General features: G+C 39.4%; 1 protein-coding gene across 2 annotated transcripts; it reads right to left on the bottom strand.

The window, feature by feature from the left end:
* Nucleotides 1–1335: 1335 nt before the first annotated feature.
* Nucleotides 1336–16208, bottom strand: tfcp2l1 (transcription factor CP2-like 1). 2 transcript variants are annotated; one of them, XM_088930408.1, is made up of 15 exons: nucleotides 16039–16202; nucleotides 14228–14379; nucleotides 12521–12594; nucleotides 10725–10830; nucleotides 10317–10423; nucleotides 9624–9776; nucleotides 9242–9352; nucleotides 8498–8595; nucleotides 7759–7810; nucleotides 7555–7648; nucleotides 6987–7077; nucleotides 6455–6537; nucleotides 4992–5134; nucleotides 3839–3890; nucleotides 1336–3303 (listed from the first exon to the last, which is right to left on the bottom strand). In XM_088930408.1, the coding sequence occupies exons 1-15, from the start codon at nucleotides 16098–16100 to the stop codon at nucleotides 3266–3268; spliced, it is 1416 nt and encodes a 471-aa protein (XP_088786534.1). In that variant the 5' UTR covers nucleotides 16101–16202; the 3' UTR covers nucleotides 1336–3265. The 2 variants fall into 2 exon arrangements, with proteins under 2 accessions (XP_088786534.1, XP_088786535.1); XM_088930409.1 differs by lacking the exon at nucleotides 12521–12594 and having other exon boundaries at nucleotides 16039–16208.
* Between the last annotated feature and the right edge of the window lie 1459 nt (nucleotides 16209–17667).

The following is a 17667-nucleotide window of genomic DNA, read 5'->3' as shown; positions in this document are numbered from 1 at the left end:
CAAAAGGTGAAGTTGTCATGGATATTCACTGGGAGCACCTGGTGGAAGCACGCATATATATGTAATTTTGTATAGACTTAAACAATTTACAAGCAATCTTGTTCTCCAATCTGTTTCTTATCGCAAACAGCGAGTTTCATGGTGCTTTTCGTGATGAGACAATGAAGATGGCTGCTGTGGGTGAATCCAACCACAGTATTTCCTGTCTTTATGTTCTCATGGAAGCACTTACTAATCCTTCTGTATGAAGGGACCCACCCAACGGGATATGCTTGCTCTTTGCAACATGTAGCTTTTGTTGAAAAGAAAATGCAGTTTCCCACAACATAAAGGCTTTCGATTAAGTAAATTGAAACAAAAAGGGGCTCGTTTGCGCATAGAAGACACAGACCCCAGAGTTTCAAATGGAAGTCCATCAACCCATTAATTTTCTACCTGCTTCATCCAATAGAGGGTCACAGGGGAGATTCGAAGTCTAATACTCAGAATCTCTGAAAGGTTAGAATTGTCTAAACCCAGCAGAGGGGTGGCACAGGTTGCTAAATGCATTATAAAATCAAAAACTACTTTGTGAAAGGGTGCAAAGTAAGGGCTTTTAACTAGTATTACAAGCAATATTGCTGGTGCCGATTCTTTGAGATCATTAAATATCCTGAAATCAATAGGTGAGAAATAAACCTGGACAGCAAGTGTCATGTCATTAGGCAGATGTAACTGCTAGGCGGAAATTGTTTGTTTTGAATTTATAAGGAGACACCAGTAGTTAACTATAACTCCTCCCTGTTATCAAGTTTTAAAAGTAAAGCATGAAAACACATATGCTGCCTTTGTGTTGGTCACGCCTGATCTGATTTTGCCTGGCACTAATTTGTGAGTGTTCTCTGGAGCCACAGGGCTGTGTTTGCTCTTTTGTGCCATCTGTGAACATTATGAATTGTTGTCAAAGCCATTTATGAAGACAACCTAATTAAGCCATATCTGCACTCTTCTGGTGAAAGTTGAGTTAGCCTCATTTAAAATGACTAAAATGACTGAAACAATTTGTAGCAGAGATTTCTCCTGACCTCTGTACAGTATATACACATGTGTAAATACAGTAACGTCAGACGGGAACTGCAGTCTCTGCTTGTCCTCAAGGCATCTCCACCCCTGCTGTTGTCACCGTCTATTATACTGTATATACAAACACAGCTTTGGTTTTTAGCCCCTTTGGCATTTTCTTGTCATTGGCTCATATTTGAGCTGCAGAAGTTGAATAACCAATGCTAATGCGCTCTCCCACAATGTGGCGGTCCTCAAAGCTGTGCTCTGTTTTTATTAGGATTCATAAAAAGGTTTGTTTTCTTTGTTACAAAAAAGTACATTTTATTGACTTATTGAGTTGCCCATCACACAGACTAGTAGACACTATATCTTAGATGATTACAATGCAGTGCAAAAATTCTTTTTTGGACATTTCAAAGACAAAAAAACTACCTTGAAACTGCTTTTCAGCTACTTCATACACACTGTCTCCCCATACACACAAAGAATGTTTTTTACTACAAAAAGTCAAACGGTTAACAGAGGTAACAGTAAACTAAGAACTATACAAAGCTGCATGTGAGAAGTCAAGGCCTTTCCCTTGGGAATTGAAAACAACATGAGTAGCACCAAACTGATTTGAAATTCAGCATATAAAAAATCATGACACAAAACTATCAAAACGGTAATCCATAAAATATTTTTTCATATAAAAACATACAAAACATTTGCTTTTTGGTTTATACAGAATGAAAAGCTTAAGAATACCCCTAATGTTTTCAGAGCACTATGACGTTTCTTCAAGAGACTTCGACACACCTACTGTAACCGTAACTGATTCATTGGTTTCAGAGAAAAAGAAAATGCATCAGGGTGTTAGAAGGGTAATGTCGTAGTATTGTGGCACTTGTGAAACACACAAGGGGACAGAAGAGAAATGCCGATGCATCAGTGGCAGAGAGAAAATGAAAAACACAAACATTCCTCAAACATTATATGGTGATTGTCAAACTCAGAAAATAGCATACGACTTCCCGAGCACTAGCTTCATTGACACAGTCCCTTGCCCACAGCTCACTCTTTCTGCTTTGTTCATCTGCTGTATAAAGTTAGTATTTGGCATCAACACTTTCTCATACCATCATGGTGTAACTGTGATATGAAAAGAAAATTGTCCATTACAACATTCCCAAGTACACATACTCGAGTCAAATAAATAATAAAAAAAAGATATTTAGGTTACTTCTTTTTTTTAATGTTTCATAACCTTTAAAGTTTGTCAATACAAAAAAGAACTTGACATAACCCTGCACCTTGAAGATCCAGTGTAAAAACACCTTCACTTCAGCACCACCAGGTTTCTTAACGTATTCATTCAACTAAAATTAGATTTAATTTAGATAAAGAATATCTTTTATCACTCTCTTTCCTAAAGGGTTCTTTTGGATGTGGGGCAGCTCATGCTATTGGTTTGTTGAGTTCTAAGAAAAGAAAAAAGGGGTGTACACTACCTGCCCCAGGGCAAACAGCTCGTCTAAACACAGGTTCATTTTTTCTTATAACTTCCTTAAAAGATTCTGCGAACTGCCACATGATGTACAGGGTTCCAAGATCTCTCTTTAGCAAAACAGTACATGCCGGATGTTTTATAGTTTGGGTTAATGAAGCAATACACCGCCAAAACCAACTGGCATGCAGAGAAATTCCTCAAACCTGGGCCAATGGCATTGCTACAAATCAAGTTTATTTTTTTAATGAGGGGAATGAGTAATGCACTATCTCTATCTCAATCTCCTGCTCACTGACAAGCTGTGTTCCACATCTCCTAGGTTAATAAAAACCATCAACGGTTTCATTCGTTGCTTGTCCTTTCAGCATGATCACCACATCATCTCATTTGCTGTTTAATAAGCCAGCATGGCTCGCTACTGGTATTACTAATAACAATACAAAAATACAAAACGACCATTTAAAACTGTAACTCCCAACAATTTGTAAACTAAAATGGCTGAGGACTTCAAACTGATATTAGCATGTTTTGTTTTTTAGTGGAAGGTGGCAGGATAAAAAGGTAATAGCATATACTGCAGACAGAACAAAAGAAATATTATAAATTAACCATCTGCGGTTTATTCCTTTCACTGTTCTTCAGCACACAGGTGCTACGTTTTCATTGGTCTCTGTTAAGATACTGTATGCTGGACTGAAGGAAGCTTGAAGTTCCAAAGAGATGTGTTCGTATTCACTTCAGGATAATATGGTACCCATCATTGTTTTCATCTGAAATGGGATACAAAAAGATGTGCAGAATGTTTATTAATAAATACAATGTTTCCATATGTCATCCTAATCTAATTTTAATGACACATGAATCAGAATAGTAGGGCTTAAAAAAGCCATCTCTAAATGTTCCTCATGACTAAATGAAATCCTGTCAATTCACAAATCCACTGAGGCCTTACCCAGTGAAGCATTAAGCAGGTGGCCCTATAGACTAGCTGGGTGAAGCAAGACATACAAGTTTTGGCTCAGCCTCTCCTACAGCCAGCAGGGCCGGACCTGGGGCCCCCTGCAGAGACAGGAGTGATCTAGGGGTAGCTGCACAGGAGGAGAAGAGGTGGAAGAGAGATGCAGAAGACCAATACAAGGAAGAGTGACGGCCTTCCTGAGAGATTTATCGTTTTTCAGGAAGTGAAAAGAAATACAAGGTAGAGCAGCAGAGATGATTGTTGGTTGTTGTCACTCCTTCAGTGTAAAGATTGTCCTTCCAAACACGTTTTTTTTAAATTTAAAAAATGAGGGGAAGAGACACTACCTTTTATTGTGCTGATTGTGAAGCAGGATTCTTCAGTTAAGTTCTGCACCATCTATGGAAAGAAAAGGAAAAAAAAACAACCGACACGTCAGGTCAGTGTTTCAATCCTCCCACAACAAAGCACACCCTGGACAGTGCAGTTTATGGGGCTGTTTTTTCTTGTGGTGCAACAGTTGATGCGTGAAGTTCACTTTTCTTCTGCAGTCTTATTTGCACGGCCCATGACTTAAAGTAAAATACAAATTCCTGAAAACAAATAAACTCAAATAAAACCATATCCTGTCAATCAGTAACCTAAGCACTTCATTAAAGCTACTGACCCAGGTCATTATTAGTTTTTTCAAACAGGGCCACGTGCTGTATCTCAAAAAAACTGCCCTGAATTGGAAATAGGTTTAGCATTCCAGAGTTTAGCTAAAGAACAATTAATGCACCATTTTCCAAGCCATTAATCTTTACATTTGGACTTCAGTGCGTTGGCACAAGTTTGGCTTTCTGGTCAAGCTGATGGGCTGTCATTGCTGTGGTGACTGGCCTCAGGTTTCAGGTAGATTATTGTTAATAGCTTTTTATCACCAGCAAAGACTGTAACAGGATAATCTAGGAACTGGCCATCAGGGTCAGATTATTGGGCTATTCTGTAAATTAACAAAGGAATGTGCACGACTTTTATATTATTCCCATTCATGCAAACAAAACATCTTCTGAAAAAGGAATATCTATCCATTGTTGGTTCACAAAGACTAAAAGATCTATTACATCTCTAGTAAAACGTGCTTCCTTCACAATACATGCTAATAGTGTTAACAGACCTCATTTATTTCTATCCATAACTTTAAGCTAGTCTTGAGGGCATCATTGATTGTCACTAGTTTTAAATAATGTTAACAGTCATAAAGTATAAAAAGAAATCTTATAAATCAACGAATGACAGCAAGTGAAACTCTAAAACTTGGAAATAGTTAAACTCTTAAACTGAGCCTCAAAAGTAGACTTTTTAGAGCTTGAAAAAGCCTTTCAGGTACACCTTATTTAACACCTGCATATTGACTTAATTAAAGAAATCCCCCTGACTAAGGTGTAAACCACTGGGTTTAGTGATGACAGGTATCCTAACTTTATTTGTCATTTATTAGGAGCTTGTATCCCTTACCTCATCAGACACCAGGACATGAATACCTGCGGGTCCTTGCCTGTAAACCCGTCCAATTTGGTGTGTTAAAATATTGTACAAGCTGGCAATCTTTTCAGCCAGTTCTCCTGCTGTTAACTCTTCCAGGTAGATTGCATGGTATACTATAATAAAGATGAAAAATCCTATCAATGACACTTGACAGCAACTATGTAACCTTAAGTAATGCATTCCATAGCCAAATTTCTAAAAGCACTTCAAGCCCTCAACAAAGATAGCATCAATAAGTCAGAACATATTTAAAAAAATGAAATAAAAGAAAAAAGCTAGACCATGGTAAAATGTTTTAATAAAATGACAAATTTCCAGTACAGTCGTGTAGAACTTGGTAGGACATAGTCTTTTTATATAAGGAAAGCAGACAGGACACCTGTATCTCTGACAGTGGCCGGTCATTATTTCTGCTGAAGAAAATTTAACAGCTGAACTTCAGAGATGTCTCCAAAAATATCCGTTATGAATATGTCATTTATCCTAACCTGGCATACTGTCAATGGTAACAGCAAGAGTGTGTTTGTGCTCTGTCCAAAGGTATAAAAGCTTGGATGTACCTTTACACAGCACAATGACCTGCAGTATGCTTTTAGAGTTAGAGAGATGGTTCCCAGAGAGATGGTGTTTTTGTACTCAGGTGTCTGGAGATCCTTCTGTAAATAAACATTTCAAAACTACCCTGAACTGACTGCTTGCGTCTCTATACGTTCTAAGTCTCTAATGCGCTTAAAGAGTGAATGTCAGAGTCTGAATGTGTAAAATGCTCCACAAGTTTGCCATCTGGAGACAAGGATGGCTAGCAAAAGGACTTCAAGGTAACTCAGGCCTCTGTGATGGGATTTGCAGTTTAAGGAGTCCTAAGATATATGCGAGGGGAACCACAGCATGAAACCCTTTGGAAACTAGAGGAACCGGACTAAAATAGGTGAAACATATTCACTAGGTTTGTTTCTTTTTAGGATACTTGCAGCAGAAATCTGAATATATTTTAGAATATATTTAAGACAAACCTATTGGATGCTCCTGGGGAGCAAAACATTACAGTAACTTACTGTAAGCAGTGCTAGGAACACAGAAAATACTGTCTTTGTAACAAACAGGTCCCTCAGATTAAGAGAGGGATCCATAATAATTGTTAAGACTCCAAAAAGGGCTGCAGTGTGGAGCAGTGGTCAGGGTTCTGGACTCATAACTGGAAGGATGTGGGTCTGAATTCCAGTTGAGACACTAGTGTTGTACTGTTGAGCGCATGGTACATCACTAAGGAAACACAAATCACTCCAGTAAACGTGAGCTGCTTTGTAATTAATTATGAAGTATGAATATGAAGGTGCACCTCTATCCATCACCAGAATGTCAGTCTGATGTTTCCAGTTTCCCAGTGCAGTACAGGTGGATGAGGAGGACGCAGGAATATCACCAATACCTACCATCACTGCTCTCAGGTTTGGACTGCTGGTGATTCCTGGTCTGTTCCTGGCACACATACACAGTGAGGCGAGGCTGAATACACCTAGATGGGAAAATGACATTGAAACGATAAAAGAAATTGGAATTGAAAAAAAGATAATAAAGATGTTAAAGATCCCATATATTTTGTGCCTGCAGAGCAGATAGAAGATTAGAAAGGTTACATTCAGCCAATCTGGCCTATATGGTAGTTAGTAGTTTATTGATCCTAAAGAATCTCATCCTGCTGTTCCTTGAAGAAGGGTATTCAGTTCTACCACAGGGCTGGGAAACTTGTTCTACACCTCCACAAACGCTTGAGTAAAGAAGTGCTTCCTGTTCATGGTTTCAAATTGGTGTAGTTTCCACCTGTGTCCTCTATACACATAGTTGTGAACAGCTATTTTTTCTCATTCACTTCTTGTATGTGAACATTTTAGAACACACATGCTTCACAAAATCACTGTCCCTTCTTATCTACACTTTTTCAGCACAGATCCAGGTGGGACCTACCTTCCTTTGATTGCATTGAAGAGGCGAATTCCATCAGCCGGCCCACAGATCTGGACAAAGTCTTCTTTTGACATCTTTAGTAAGTCGGCACCTGAGATATTTACAGCATCTGATAACCCTTTGTACTAGAAATTCCCAAATGTGTGATCATGAAATCTGAATTTAGCCATGAAAAAAGGACAATTTAAATTTTAAAAAAAATACAATCTAGGACTTGAGCCTATGGTTCACGGTAATAATTACAGCACACTGAATGTGTATCTCTTTGCTTGATATTTAGTATGTTAAAGTAGTTCAGGTGGGTAGCTGCATCAGCATGCGTAGGCTGCAAAGGAACAAGTAATAGGTTTATTCCATGCTGAAAAGAGAAGAGAGAAAACACAACGTTTCGGCCGTAGAGCCTTCTTCGGGTGTGAGTCACTTTCTTCTCTTTTCAGCATGGAAAAAGCCTACTACTTGTTCCTATTTAGTATGTTATTCAGCTTGTGCTACATTGGTCAATGCAACCAGCATTTTTGTGCAAATACATGCCGGTGTAATAAGCAGGTAATATGGACCCTCGGCCTACCTGAGAAGTTAGAGAAGAGCCTGCAGAAAGGGGAGAACCTTTGCCGATGCAGCCATTGCTGTGTGTCTTGGATGGAGGAAGATTGGAGAAGGTGCTACATTGCAAAAAAATAAGAGGCCTTGAAATGAACAGAGCACCAGTGTCTTCAAACACTTTCCTAAAAAATAAAGAGCACGAAATTAACACATCTTTCACAGTACTTACATCAGAGCAGCTGGGAAGAAGCGGGTCCCCCTGTTGGTTTGGAGAGCAGTTTCTAAAATTACACAGAATGGGAAAGAGAAGAACAGGTCAATGAGAAAGTAGCTCTGTACCTACCGATTCTGAGCACTGTCAAGCACAGGGCTGTGCAAACTAGACACCCACTGCTTGGAGCTGCGTCTTGAGACAGAATTACTATTGAGACAGGTAACCAAATAGTTCTGATGGTTTTATTTTATCCAGTATTGCCAGAGGCACATGAGCACAATTGCATAGCTCACATCAGAGTCAAAAGAATATATTCCCTCCTTTGCATCTGAGGATTTTTTCAAAAGCCGATCTTTGAAAAGGAGCAAAATGCATTTTTGTTTCAGAGCTTTCAACAAGGAAAAATTCTATTAAAAAGAGAAAATGGTAACGGTGGTCTTTGTTTTTTCAACTTCTTGTCAGTCACCAGGAGCTTTTTAAAAAATGCTTAAAACCCTGCAGACACATAGAATTCTGCTTTAGGCTTGGCTTCTCCAGGGCTAACACTGAACCTCTAACTTTTTCAGTGTTCACCAGACTCTGGAAAAACGCTGCATGCTTTATTGTTTTCGCACACTGAAAAGTCCCATGAAGAAGAGACTGTTCAAACTGTCACGTCTCAGCTGTCGAATGTGGCAACAACACAGAAGATGACACGTGATAGAATGGCAGTATTCCTAACGCTGAACGTGGTGATTAAAGCTGTGGAACATACCCATCTCCGAGACCAAAGGTGGTTGGAGAGCTACTGAAGACCGGGGAGGGGGTGCTGTTAGTGCTGTTGACACAAGGCATGTCAGGCCATGGTGAGCACTAAAGAAAAAATAAAAAAAACAGTTTCTTGCACTGTGTGGATTTTTCAGAGGGGAGACCAGTGGTGTGCACACATCTAAAGCACAACAATAACAAGACGGACACATTCCTCTGTTGCAGTATGATTTCTCAAACATCGAACACTTCTCACGTTCGTTTCGCTAAACTGGAAACACCTGATTACGCGACCAGTTAAATAGGCCCCATGAAGACGAGTTGTCTTGCTTTCAGGAGTGCTCGCTGACATTGGGCCTTCTTACAGACGGTTGTTTTAGGTTACTGTTTCAGCAGGGCTGATGGGAAGACCTGGGACTGGTAACTAGCTTCAGAAGGAAAAGTAACTTCACTTTGAACTGTCAATCACACGACTCCCCCAAAACACATTCTCTCTGTCACTTCATCGGCTCATCAGCTACACAGGGCACTGTCCACAACAATTAACAGCCAGAGGCCTCTTCATTTCACTGTGTAATCTAAATGAGTGTTTGTAACTATGATGCCAAAGGAAGGCAGGTTAATTTGTGCCTTACTAGTCAACATTATAATCTCATTTGGTTCAGATCAATGAATGAAATCTTTACTTATTTTACTTCATATGTAATGAAGGTTCCAGGCATCAAAACAGGGATTTGCGGAATTCTCTCACCTCTGTAAGAACAGTTGTTTCGTAAGAAGGCTGATATTTTTCTCTGTCCTGAGGAGTCCTTTTTTCAATTTTTTCTCTATCTGTCTTCTGCTTGCGGTCAGCTCCTTTGGGCTATGTGTAAGGGAGAAAAATGGAACCACATTTCCTTTCTGTCAGTACAGACACTGAGCAAACAAAGTTGCATCAGTTAATGTTAATCCACTAGTCGTCGGTAAGAGATCGCATAAACATTCCCTGAGCTGGAGAGTTTCTCCTCACTTTTCATGGACAGGTTTTCAACATTCCCACAGGTATCATCCTCAGTATAGCATCTAAAGCGCGCAGTAAAATCAATTAGCATACCCCTCAGCAGTTCTGAATGGATGCTGAAGTCTTTGCTCACCTTGAAGACTTTGACCTGACAGCTGGCAGAGTGGACGTGCTCAGTGTATTCTCCGTTCTCGTTCTGTTTGAAAGTATCAATCTGGATACGGAAAGGCACCCCTTTCTCTCCCCCGTGTTTCCGCGGAGTGAACTCTGTGCTGATGCAGTGCACCTGCAATACAACAGTCCCACAAGACACTGTCGGATTTTCATGGCAGTGGGATATCCGATTCGAAGCATTGAGACAACCCAACAGAAGATATCTTGTTTTTTAAATGGAGGTAAATTATCTGCGTCTTCAAAGGCTGGAGTACATTAAACTAACAAATTTTCTGTTTCCAGAGAACGAGCATGGATAATTACTGTGTGTTAAAAATCAGCTACAGCTCAGATGAAGTTAGAAACATCCTTCCATTCACAGAAATTGATTCACTTTATTAAAAGGGTCAATTAAATACTCCTACTCCTACATAATGCAGACATTCACAAAGACAAAAGGAGCCCTTTTGATATAAGGTATGAATAATTGTCTTAGTGAAAACTGTTTATTGACAGTTTAGAGCATATAAGAACATACAGTAATTGGTGGCCTATTCCCTTCATTAGAAAACAGTTTGCAGATATGTGATCACTGGGTAATTAAATAGCCTGTGTTATTTTTCTTAAATTGTTCATTTTATGAAATGTGTTTCTAGCACGTGTGCTGCTGTACCTGGATATATACAGAGGCACTCTTAGCAGGATCCCATATGAATTCAATGGTGTTCAGCTGAAGTGGATTGGCTCTGGGTTCCATAATCCCAACAGACAGTGGGATATCTAGAAGATGACAATGGCAATCAGTTTATGTTACATCTCACCATTTAATAAAACCTTACTTTTGAAGTAAAAAAACCCTAGTAAACTTGGTTACGTTTCAAAATGCTCCGGATTTGGAGACAGTTTTCATTATTATTACCACTATTGCCACAACCAGATGCGTACTCCGTTTGAACTCGATTTCTTTTCCAGCCATCCTGTCACAGCAACGGAAAGTACATGACAGACTTTCGATCAAGACTGATGGCCCGCTCAGGCAGTGGACGGCAGGGGAGCGAGTGTGTTCGGCACGCGGGCTCACCGATGTCCAGGATCCTGTCGCCCGGCCTGTTCCACCTCCAGCCCTCCAGCTGCTGGTGCTCAGTGTACTGCAGGCGCCGGTCGTGAAACACCACCCGCACGATGCTCTGAAAACAAGGGCAGAGCCGTGAGCCCCAGGCACGGGCAGGGGGACCTCGGCTGCCGCTCACTGGCATTCAGAAAGACCACTCAGAACCTTCCCTTCCTGAGACTGCTGCTCCCACTTAACCCACAAAGAGCTGTGACTGCTGCCGCAGCCGAGTCTGCCGGCACGGAATATTTCAAGGAAAAAAATATTCCGACAGACATTCAAAATATCTCTATCTGTAGCATAAAATATGTGTTTGCTGTAGTACAGAATACTACAGATACCTGTGAATAGACTGAAATGTGTGCGTTTAGACAATGACCAGTAAAATACTACTGTATCTTTATACCGATAGGCACTCTCTAGGAACATGCTCAGTTCATTGCCCACACATTGCAGTCCACCAGTTTGATAACACACAGTACGGACATGTCTTGAAACAATGTCCTGTGAGAGACGATCTCACCTTTGTGCTTTGTTTAAAATGTCACCTTAGAAGCGGAAAATATGAGCTGAGCCATCTTTAAACATTTTAACTGATTATAAAGGAAAAGAAACTGGATTCTAATAACCTGTTTAATGGTACAGATCAAACATACAGAAATGGAAAATAATTATGAGGGTAAAGGGTATAGTAAAAAAACAAACCTAAACCAAACTCAATTCAACTAATTGATTTTTTTAATAAATGCACTAGAAATAAAGAGCATGTGAATATGTATACAGTACTAACAACGATGTTTCCTGTTAATTTTCCAGCATTTACATTCATTCATAGCTGTTCTAAACCTCTTTGGCTTTCAACACTTAATTTAGTCATCTATTTGCCTAGGTGCCACCTGTTCATGGTGACCTGAGAGTCTGACTGTCTAAACATCACGGGGACAAGCAATATCTTCATAGCCTAGCAACAGAGAATTCCCCAGCAGCTGTGAAGGTTGAGACAGAGTAGAGAAAAGAATGTTACAGCCCTACAGGGATGAAAAAGGGTGGAGACTATAATTCAAATGATGTGCAAATCTAAGACCCTCAGTCACAAAAGGAAAAAAAAACATTTTGCCTTGCTTCTGCACTAGGATGTCACTGTTTGCATACAGTATGCTTCTTGGAAGATGCATATTATATACTGTATATATATAAGCACACGCAGCAAAATTACATAATATTATTCTATTCTCTTATTCTTTCTTAGGAACCAAGTTTTACTAGAGCGAATTTTAAGTGGGCTACATAGAGAAGCTCTACTGGGTGCTACTTCTGCTTCAGACATTAGCCGTGAGCATCAGAGATATCTTGTCTTTTTTTTTTCTCCCCCAAAAGACAATAACCCAGTCTCCTGTATTCTGTACGGAAGCAATACACAGAAAAAACACAATGGGTACTTAAAACACTTAAGAAATAAATCTTAGGTAAAATAAGTGATGAAAATAATAAATCACTATAATAATAAAATACAATAAATCATCCTTACTTTTAAATAAATAGGGAAAAAATGGTGCAATTGTTATTGGACAACATTTGTGTATTCCTATGGTATGTCAAATATACAGTATAAAAGGTGTGTTAGCATTTTATCAGCTGAGGGAGTGGTAGCTGTCTGCTATTGTTGAGTGTTAACAAGACACAACTCAATAGAAGTGATAAAAAAGAACTGAATCCAAATCACACAGAGTTAAACAAAACAGACACACACAAAACCTTTAACCTACCTTTACAAATTTGCTGCTTATATCTGTATACTCCACTAGTTTTCTGTTTAGCATACGGATTTCATAGGATTGACCTACATTTTAAGAAATTAAAACAGACCTGATTAAATTTGAGAAATGGACATTTGAAATCATTGGTGAGATCAAATTTCATTGAAGCAAATCACCCTGTGCTGAAGACACAGCTCTCTTTGCTCTCGAGCAGGCAAGAACGCACAGGTGCATCTCGCCTGGATGAGGAGCTCGTCCTGCACCAGCACTTCAGCCTCTTTCATTTTCAAGGACCTTGATTAAAGAAGTAGTGAACCTGAACAGATTTTCTTCTTAATTTCACTTCTTATGCGGTGCATACGTCAATAATTATGTTTGCTTCTTTGTTTAGATATTGCAGTGAACTTTCAAATGCATTAGGCAGGGAAGCAAATTCTAAGTATACGCCTTCATAATTATAATAATTACTATAATAACAATTCATATTAATTATTATTAGTATGCTTTCACGCCTGCTGGAGTACTTGTGAAATGGTGATTAATTTTCTTGCACACAGCTTTAATGAATACTGTCCGAGGCAAATGATGCCGCAGACTTTCTTTAAAAGTGAAAAACTAAACAGAAACAAGAGCAGAGTTCACACTTCAGACAATTGATGCCAATTCTGACTCTAGAGAGCCGTAGTCCCGTGGATTTTAATGTTTTGTTAAATATACAGTACAATAGCAGATGTCACAGAATACCAGGAACTAAGAGTTTATGTGGAAAGTTGTGGCTCTGTCCAGGACGAGAGTTTGTTAATCCTTAATCAGTAAAGTTCGGGAATAATCATTGCTTTTATCATACAAGATGTTAAATCTAAACATGTTTTAAGATTTACCTGTTTAAATCACATAACAGAATTGTGTTTGACATTTTTAAATGTTTAATTGTGTCTTAAAATGTAACGATATTTGTGATATTATTTGTATTCCTGGTGTAGTGCTCTTAATCTAGATTAAACCACAGAGGCGAGACAGCACAACCAGAGAACAACAGGCTTGAAATATTGACATACATTCTCCTGTTTACTGAATATTTTCTGAACCCTGCCTTAGAGGTTAACAATTACTATGTCTGAGCAAAAACATAATAGGTCAACTCTGTGGGGGGGAAAAAAGGTTTCTATTTTTTCACTGTTTACCTAGTAAAACAGTGAGAGTGGGATAGGAGGAGCTCTTCCAGTTTCAGCACATGAAAGTATTGGTGCAGAAAGGTCAGAAAGGACAATCTATTCAGGTTATTCTGGCTTGCCAAGTACAAGAGACAGTGATCTGAACCCCTCCTGGCCTGGCCCTCACTGCTCACTGCAGAGTGATATGTGGTCAGCAGTGTCACCCCTGTGGAAAACAGACGCTGTGTACACAAGTGAGGTGGTCAAAGACTCCTGTCCTCTGCGTACAGACCTACTCAATAAACGTAAAACTCTGTACTTGTAGCAATTTCTTAAACATACCCAGAGTTCTCAGCTGGTGTTGGCTACAAATGCATTTTGGGAGAGACACAGCTTCCACAGAGATAGTGAAGAGAGCTATGATCTTACTGTAGCACACTTGATGTGTCTCAACAGCAAATTCATAAAACTAGGGCTTGGAAAAACCATACTGTACAATCCTGAAAACACCTACTGCCTCCGGGGCTCTGTTTTCTCTCTGGCTGGAAAAGGTCATCATTACCTTGGTTGAGATAAGTGAGCGTCTCATCCTGTAACTTTACAGCCGGGGACGTGGCCGCAGAAAGGATGTATTGGAAAGGTGTCATTTTGGAGGTGTTTTCACTGGCGTGCTGATGGTCCTCGTGTTTAAAGATCGGTAACGACAGGACATCACTGAAAAATAAATATTCGGAGCTGGAAGTGAAATAAACAATGAAACCAGAATACACATTTTATGATCGTGGGGAGAAAGAAGGCACAGAACAGTCTTATTCACTACTAATTGTTTAAGCTGCTTTCTCCAAAACAGAGAAAGAGGTTTCAATTTCCAAAAGTTATTCCTTAATTTAGTTTCTTATCTGTCCGTGGTGTCGGAAAATCCTGAGGCGAATACGGAATGAAAATGGGGAAAGAGAAAATATCACCCATGAACTCTAATCAAAAGAATGAAAAAAAAGCCCACGAATGTAAGGTAGGTACACCCCACCACTGGCGGCCCAGAGAAAATAGAACTTTTTATGTTGGAATAACACTATTGAAATGCACGGGACATATTGAAATCAAATCGTTTTACAGCATCTTTCATGTTGTCTATTATTCGGATGAAATGTTGCTCAAGATCCCAGGCACCACGTCTTCAAGCCGGTCATTATGTGCTTAGGTTGTCCCCTGACCTTGCCCTCTAGGATGGTCAGTTAGGCTGACTCCATTTTTTAGAAATCCGCACTACCTTACAAAAAACAAAAGCCCGCAAGCAAAAATCTATACATCTGTAATGAAATGCACTGGAATTTGGAGGAGATGTCGTGGAAGCAATCTTGTTTTTCGTTTTGTTCGGATCTTTCCGAGTCTCATCAACTGGGTCATTTTATTTTCCTTATTTTTTGGAAAAGCCCAAATACCAAAGAAGTGTATTTGTTATGAACCGACAAAAGTAAATTAAACGGCAGTTTTGGAACTGGGATACGTTAGATGATCTTGTTAGACCTGGTAATAGCAAGTTATTTTTCACTAAAATAAATTAGTTCTTATGATATATTCCATACTTAAACCCACTTAAACGCTCAAGTGGGTTATTAATGTATCGTCAGCAGTTAATTTACGATAGAAATGGAAATGTGCGAGAAGATGTGCAAGTCTGATTCACTAGGGAGAGGTCAGCATTCATTAATAAAGATTAATTAATTAATCCAGGGGAGCGTAAATACCTTGTGCGCTCGATCATAATAAGTACACATTAATTACGAGAAGGAAAATGTAACACAATTTTCGAAGCTGACATACGATTCAATTCACAATTGCGAAAACAGTTAACTCATGTTAGGTGTTTTCTGTGTACTAGATGAACGTAAAACACCGATAAAACAAATGAAAACTTGGGTGGCAGTCTTAAAATAGCAGAAGACCCTTTTGAATTCAATCGGCTACCGAACTGCGTTTTAAAAACACAGTTCAACATACTGTAACTCTCATAAAGCGAGAGATAAACAGGTTGGGACAAGCGTTCGTCCATTTCTGATAATTACTAACGACCTCAAACGAACTACCCGTGTGTACACTGTACTACAGTACAACTGAGATATAATTCAACCGTTTTACGGACATTAATCTATAGTCTCAGAAGCTATCTTTCGCAAAAAAAAATGGCACATTTGTGAACAACAACAAATATAATAATTTCTGTACCATTATTAGAGTAATAAATATAATTTATCCTGGCTATGAAATCTTAAATAATTCAGTAACTTTATCCCAATTTATTTTATTATCAACGCGCTTTTAGTGCACATGAACGACCAGCGCTCAGAGCTAAAACGAGAAATGTAATCCTACCGGAGATAGCTGGATGTCGAGTGCTGGTGATAGGGCTCGGGTTGGTTGTGCCAGAACAGCATTTTCTCCAGTGCTAACAACAGTATCCGAAAACAGATACAGAGGATCAACAGGTCTTCGGAAACCACAGGTACCTGTACCGCGAGTCTTGCCAGCAGAGTACTCGTGGCTCTTTTATTCTGTTGTTGACGTCTGAGGTTATTAGCATACCTCAGCCTACCTCAGTCAGGATACTGACACACCCCCTGGCAAGCGTGACAGCGCTGGCGCTACAGGTGTGCTCACAAACTTTTTTTTTCCTCCTCCAAGTCAGCTTTTCTTGTAGTGAAATGCAGATGGGCGCCAACTGTGGCAAAACGTTGCTTCGCCTTCACCCTGAAACCCTCTCCAAAAATGACTACTGCTGCCTTTTTTTAATAAAAAAAAACTAGAACTTCAGACTGCAATATATGCATGGGGGTGTTGAAGAATTAAAATACATTCAGCTGCGCTCCTTGTCTTCATTTTCATAAGTATTTAATACATTCAAAACAATAAATATAAACGTTTACAAAATAACATCTAATAAACAAAAATAAAATACAGATATATGTCCTCATTGGCCAACCAGTACGCAATGTTGCTATTCCCAATAAAATTGTACATATTTAAAATGTACAAAACACAGTATGGAAAGTAAACACTTGATCACAATAACTGGTAACAGCAGAAGTTCATCAGCAAGGCGATCTGTTAGAGAGTAAGTGGCGGAGTGTTGCAACAGGACCTCAGATTTACTGTACATCTCTTCTTCTTTTAGGACGAAACCACAAGGTTGCGGACAGCCTTTTAGAACAATTTTTGGGTAACGTACAAAATAAATACTAGCGAGCGTATTAATACACTTGGAAAAAAAACCGTTATCATAGAATTAAAGGTTAATAAGGCGCACAATACAATTGAGAATTGTACTAAAGTAGATCATAGCAGTGGGCGCTATACCGTCACCTTTCACCACAGGTTTTCCACAACAAAGCAAAGGTGGAAAGCGGCAAAGTCAGAGTTGATTGGGTTTAGTTTATATACAGTGTTTTATTCGGAATTCATTTTTTGCACAGTCTGACGGCTTATGTGAAGCGTTTTTACCTTCCAAAAAAAGTTTGTGTACTGTGCCCGGCGTTCTTACAGTTAATTGTAACATTTTTCTAGTCTGACCCTGAACAGACCTCTCTGTCAAAAAAAAAACGGACATTGGACATTCCTTTAGGAAATCAGATTTTAGCCATCCTGAAACTTTAATAACCTGATGTGCTTTCGTGTCCCGGACTCCGCTCCAAGAGGGACATTGGCTTGTGTTCCCAGTCAAACACGAAATCTAGCCGGGGATAGTGTGGGGGCTGCAGTCTAAAGAGAGAGAAAGCACATACAATACAGGGCACCCAGAAATCTTAAGCTGTGCAGGTGTTGTGCTGCAGCCCCACATTCAACAGACTATACGGTGCAAATAAACAGAAAATCTGATTGTTCGCCCCGACCCTTTTAAAAGACTAGTTAAGGTACTGCGGTCCTGCAAACTCTCTCAGGACCTCACGCTTTTCATGATGTCCGAGAACAAGCCACCGAGTCCAAAATTCACAATATCCTTTCACA

Source organism: Atractosteus spatula, chromosome 13, assembly GCF_055471065.1.
Source record: "Atractosteus spatula isolate fAtrSpa1 chromosome 13, fAtrSpa1.hap1, whole genome shotgun sequence".
NCBI classification, from domain to species: domain Eukaryota; kingdom Metazoa; phylum Chordata; class Actinopteri; order Semionotiformes; family Lepisosteidae; genus Atractosteus; species Atractosteus spatula.
Note: the sequence above shows the minus strand (reverse complement) of the source record. Positions and strands in the feature narration are given on the sequence as shown.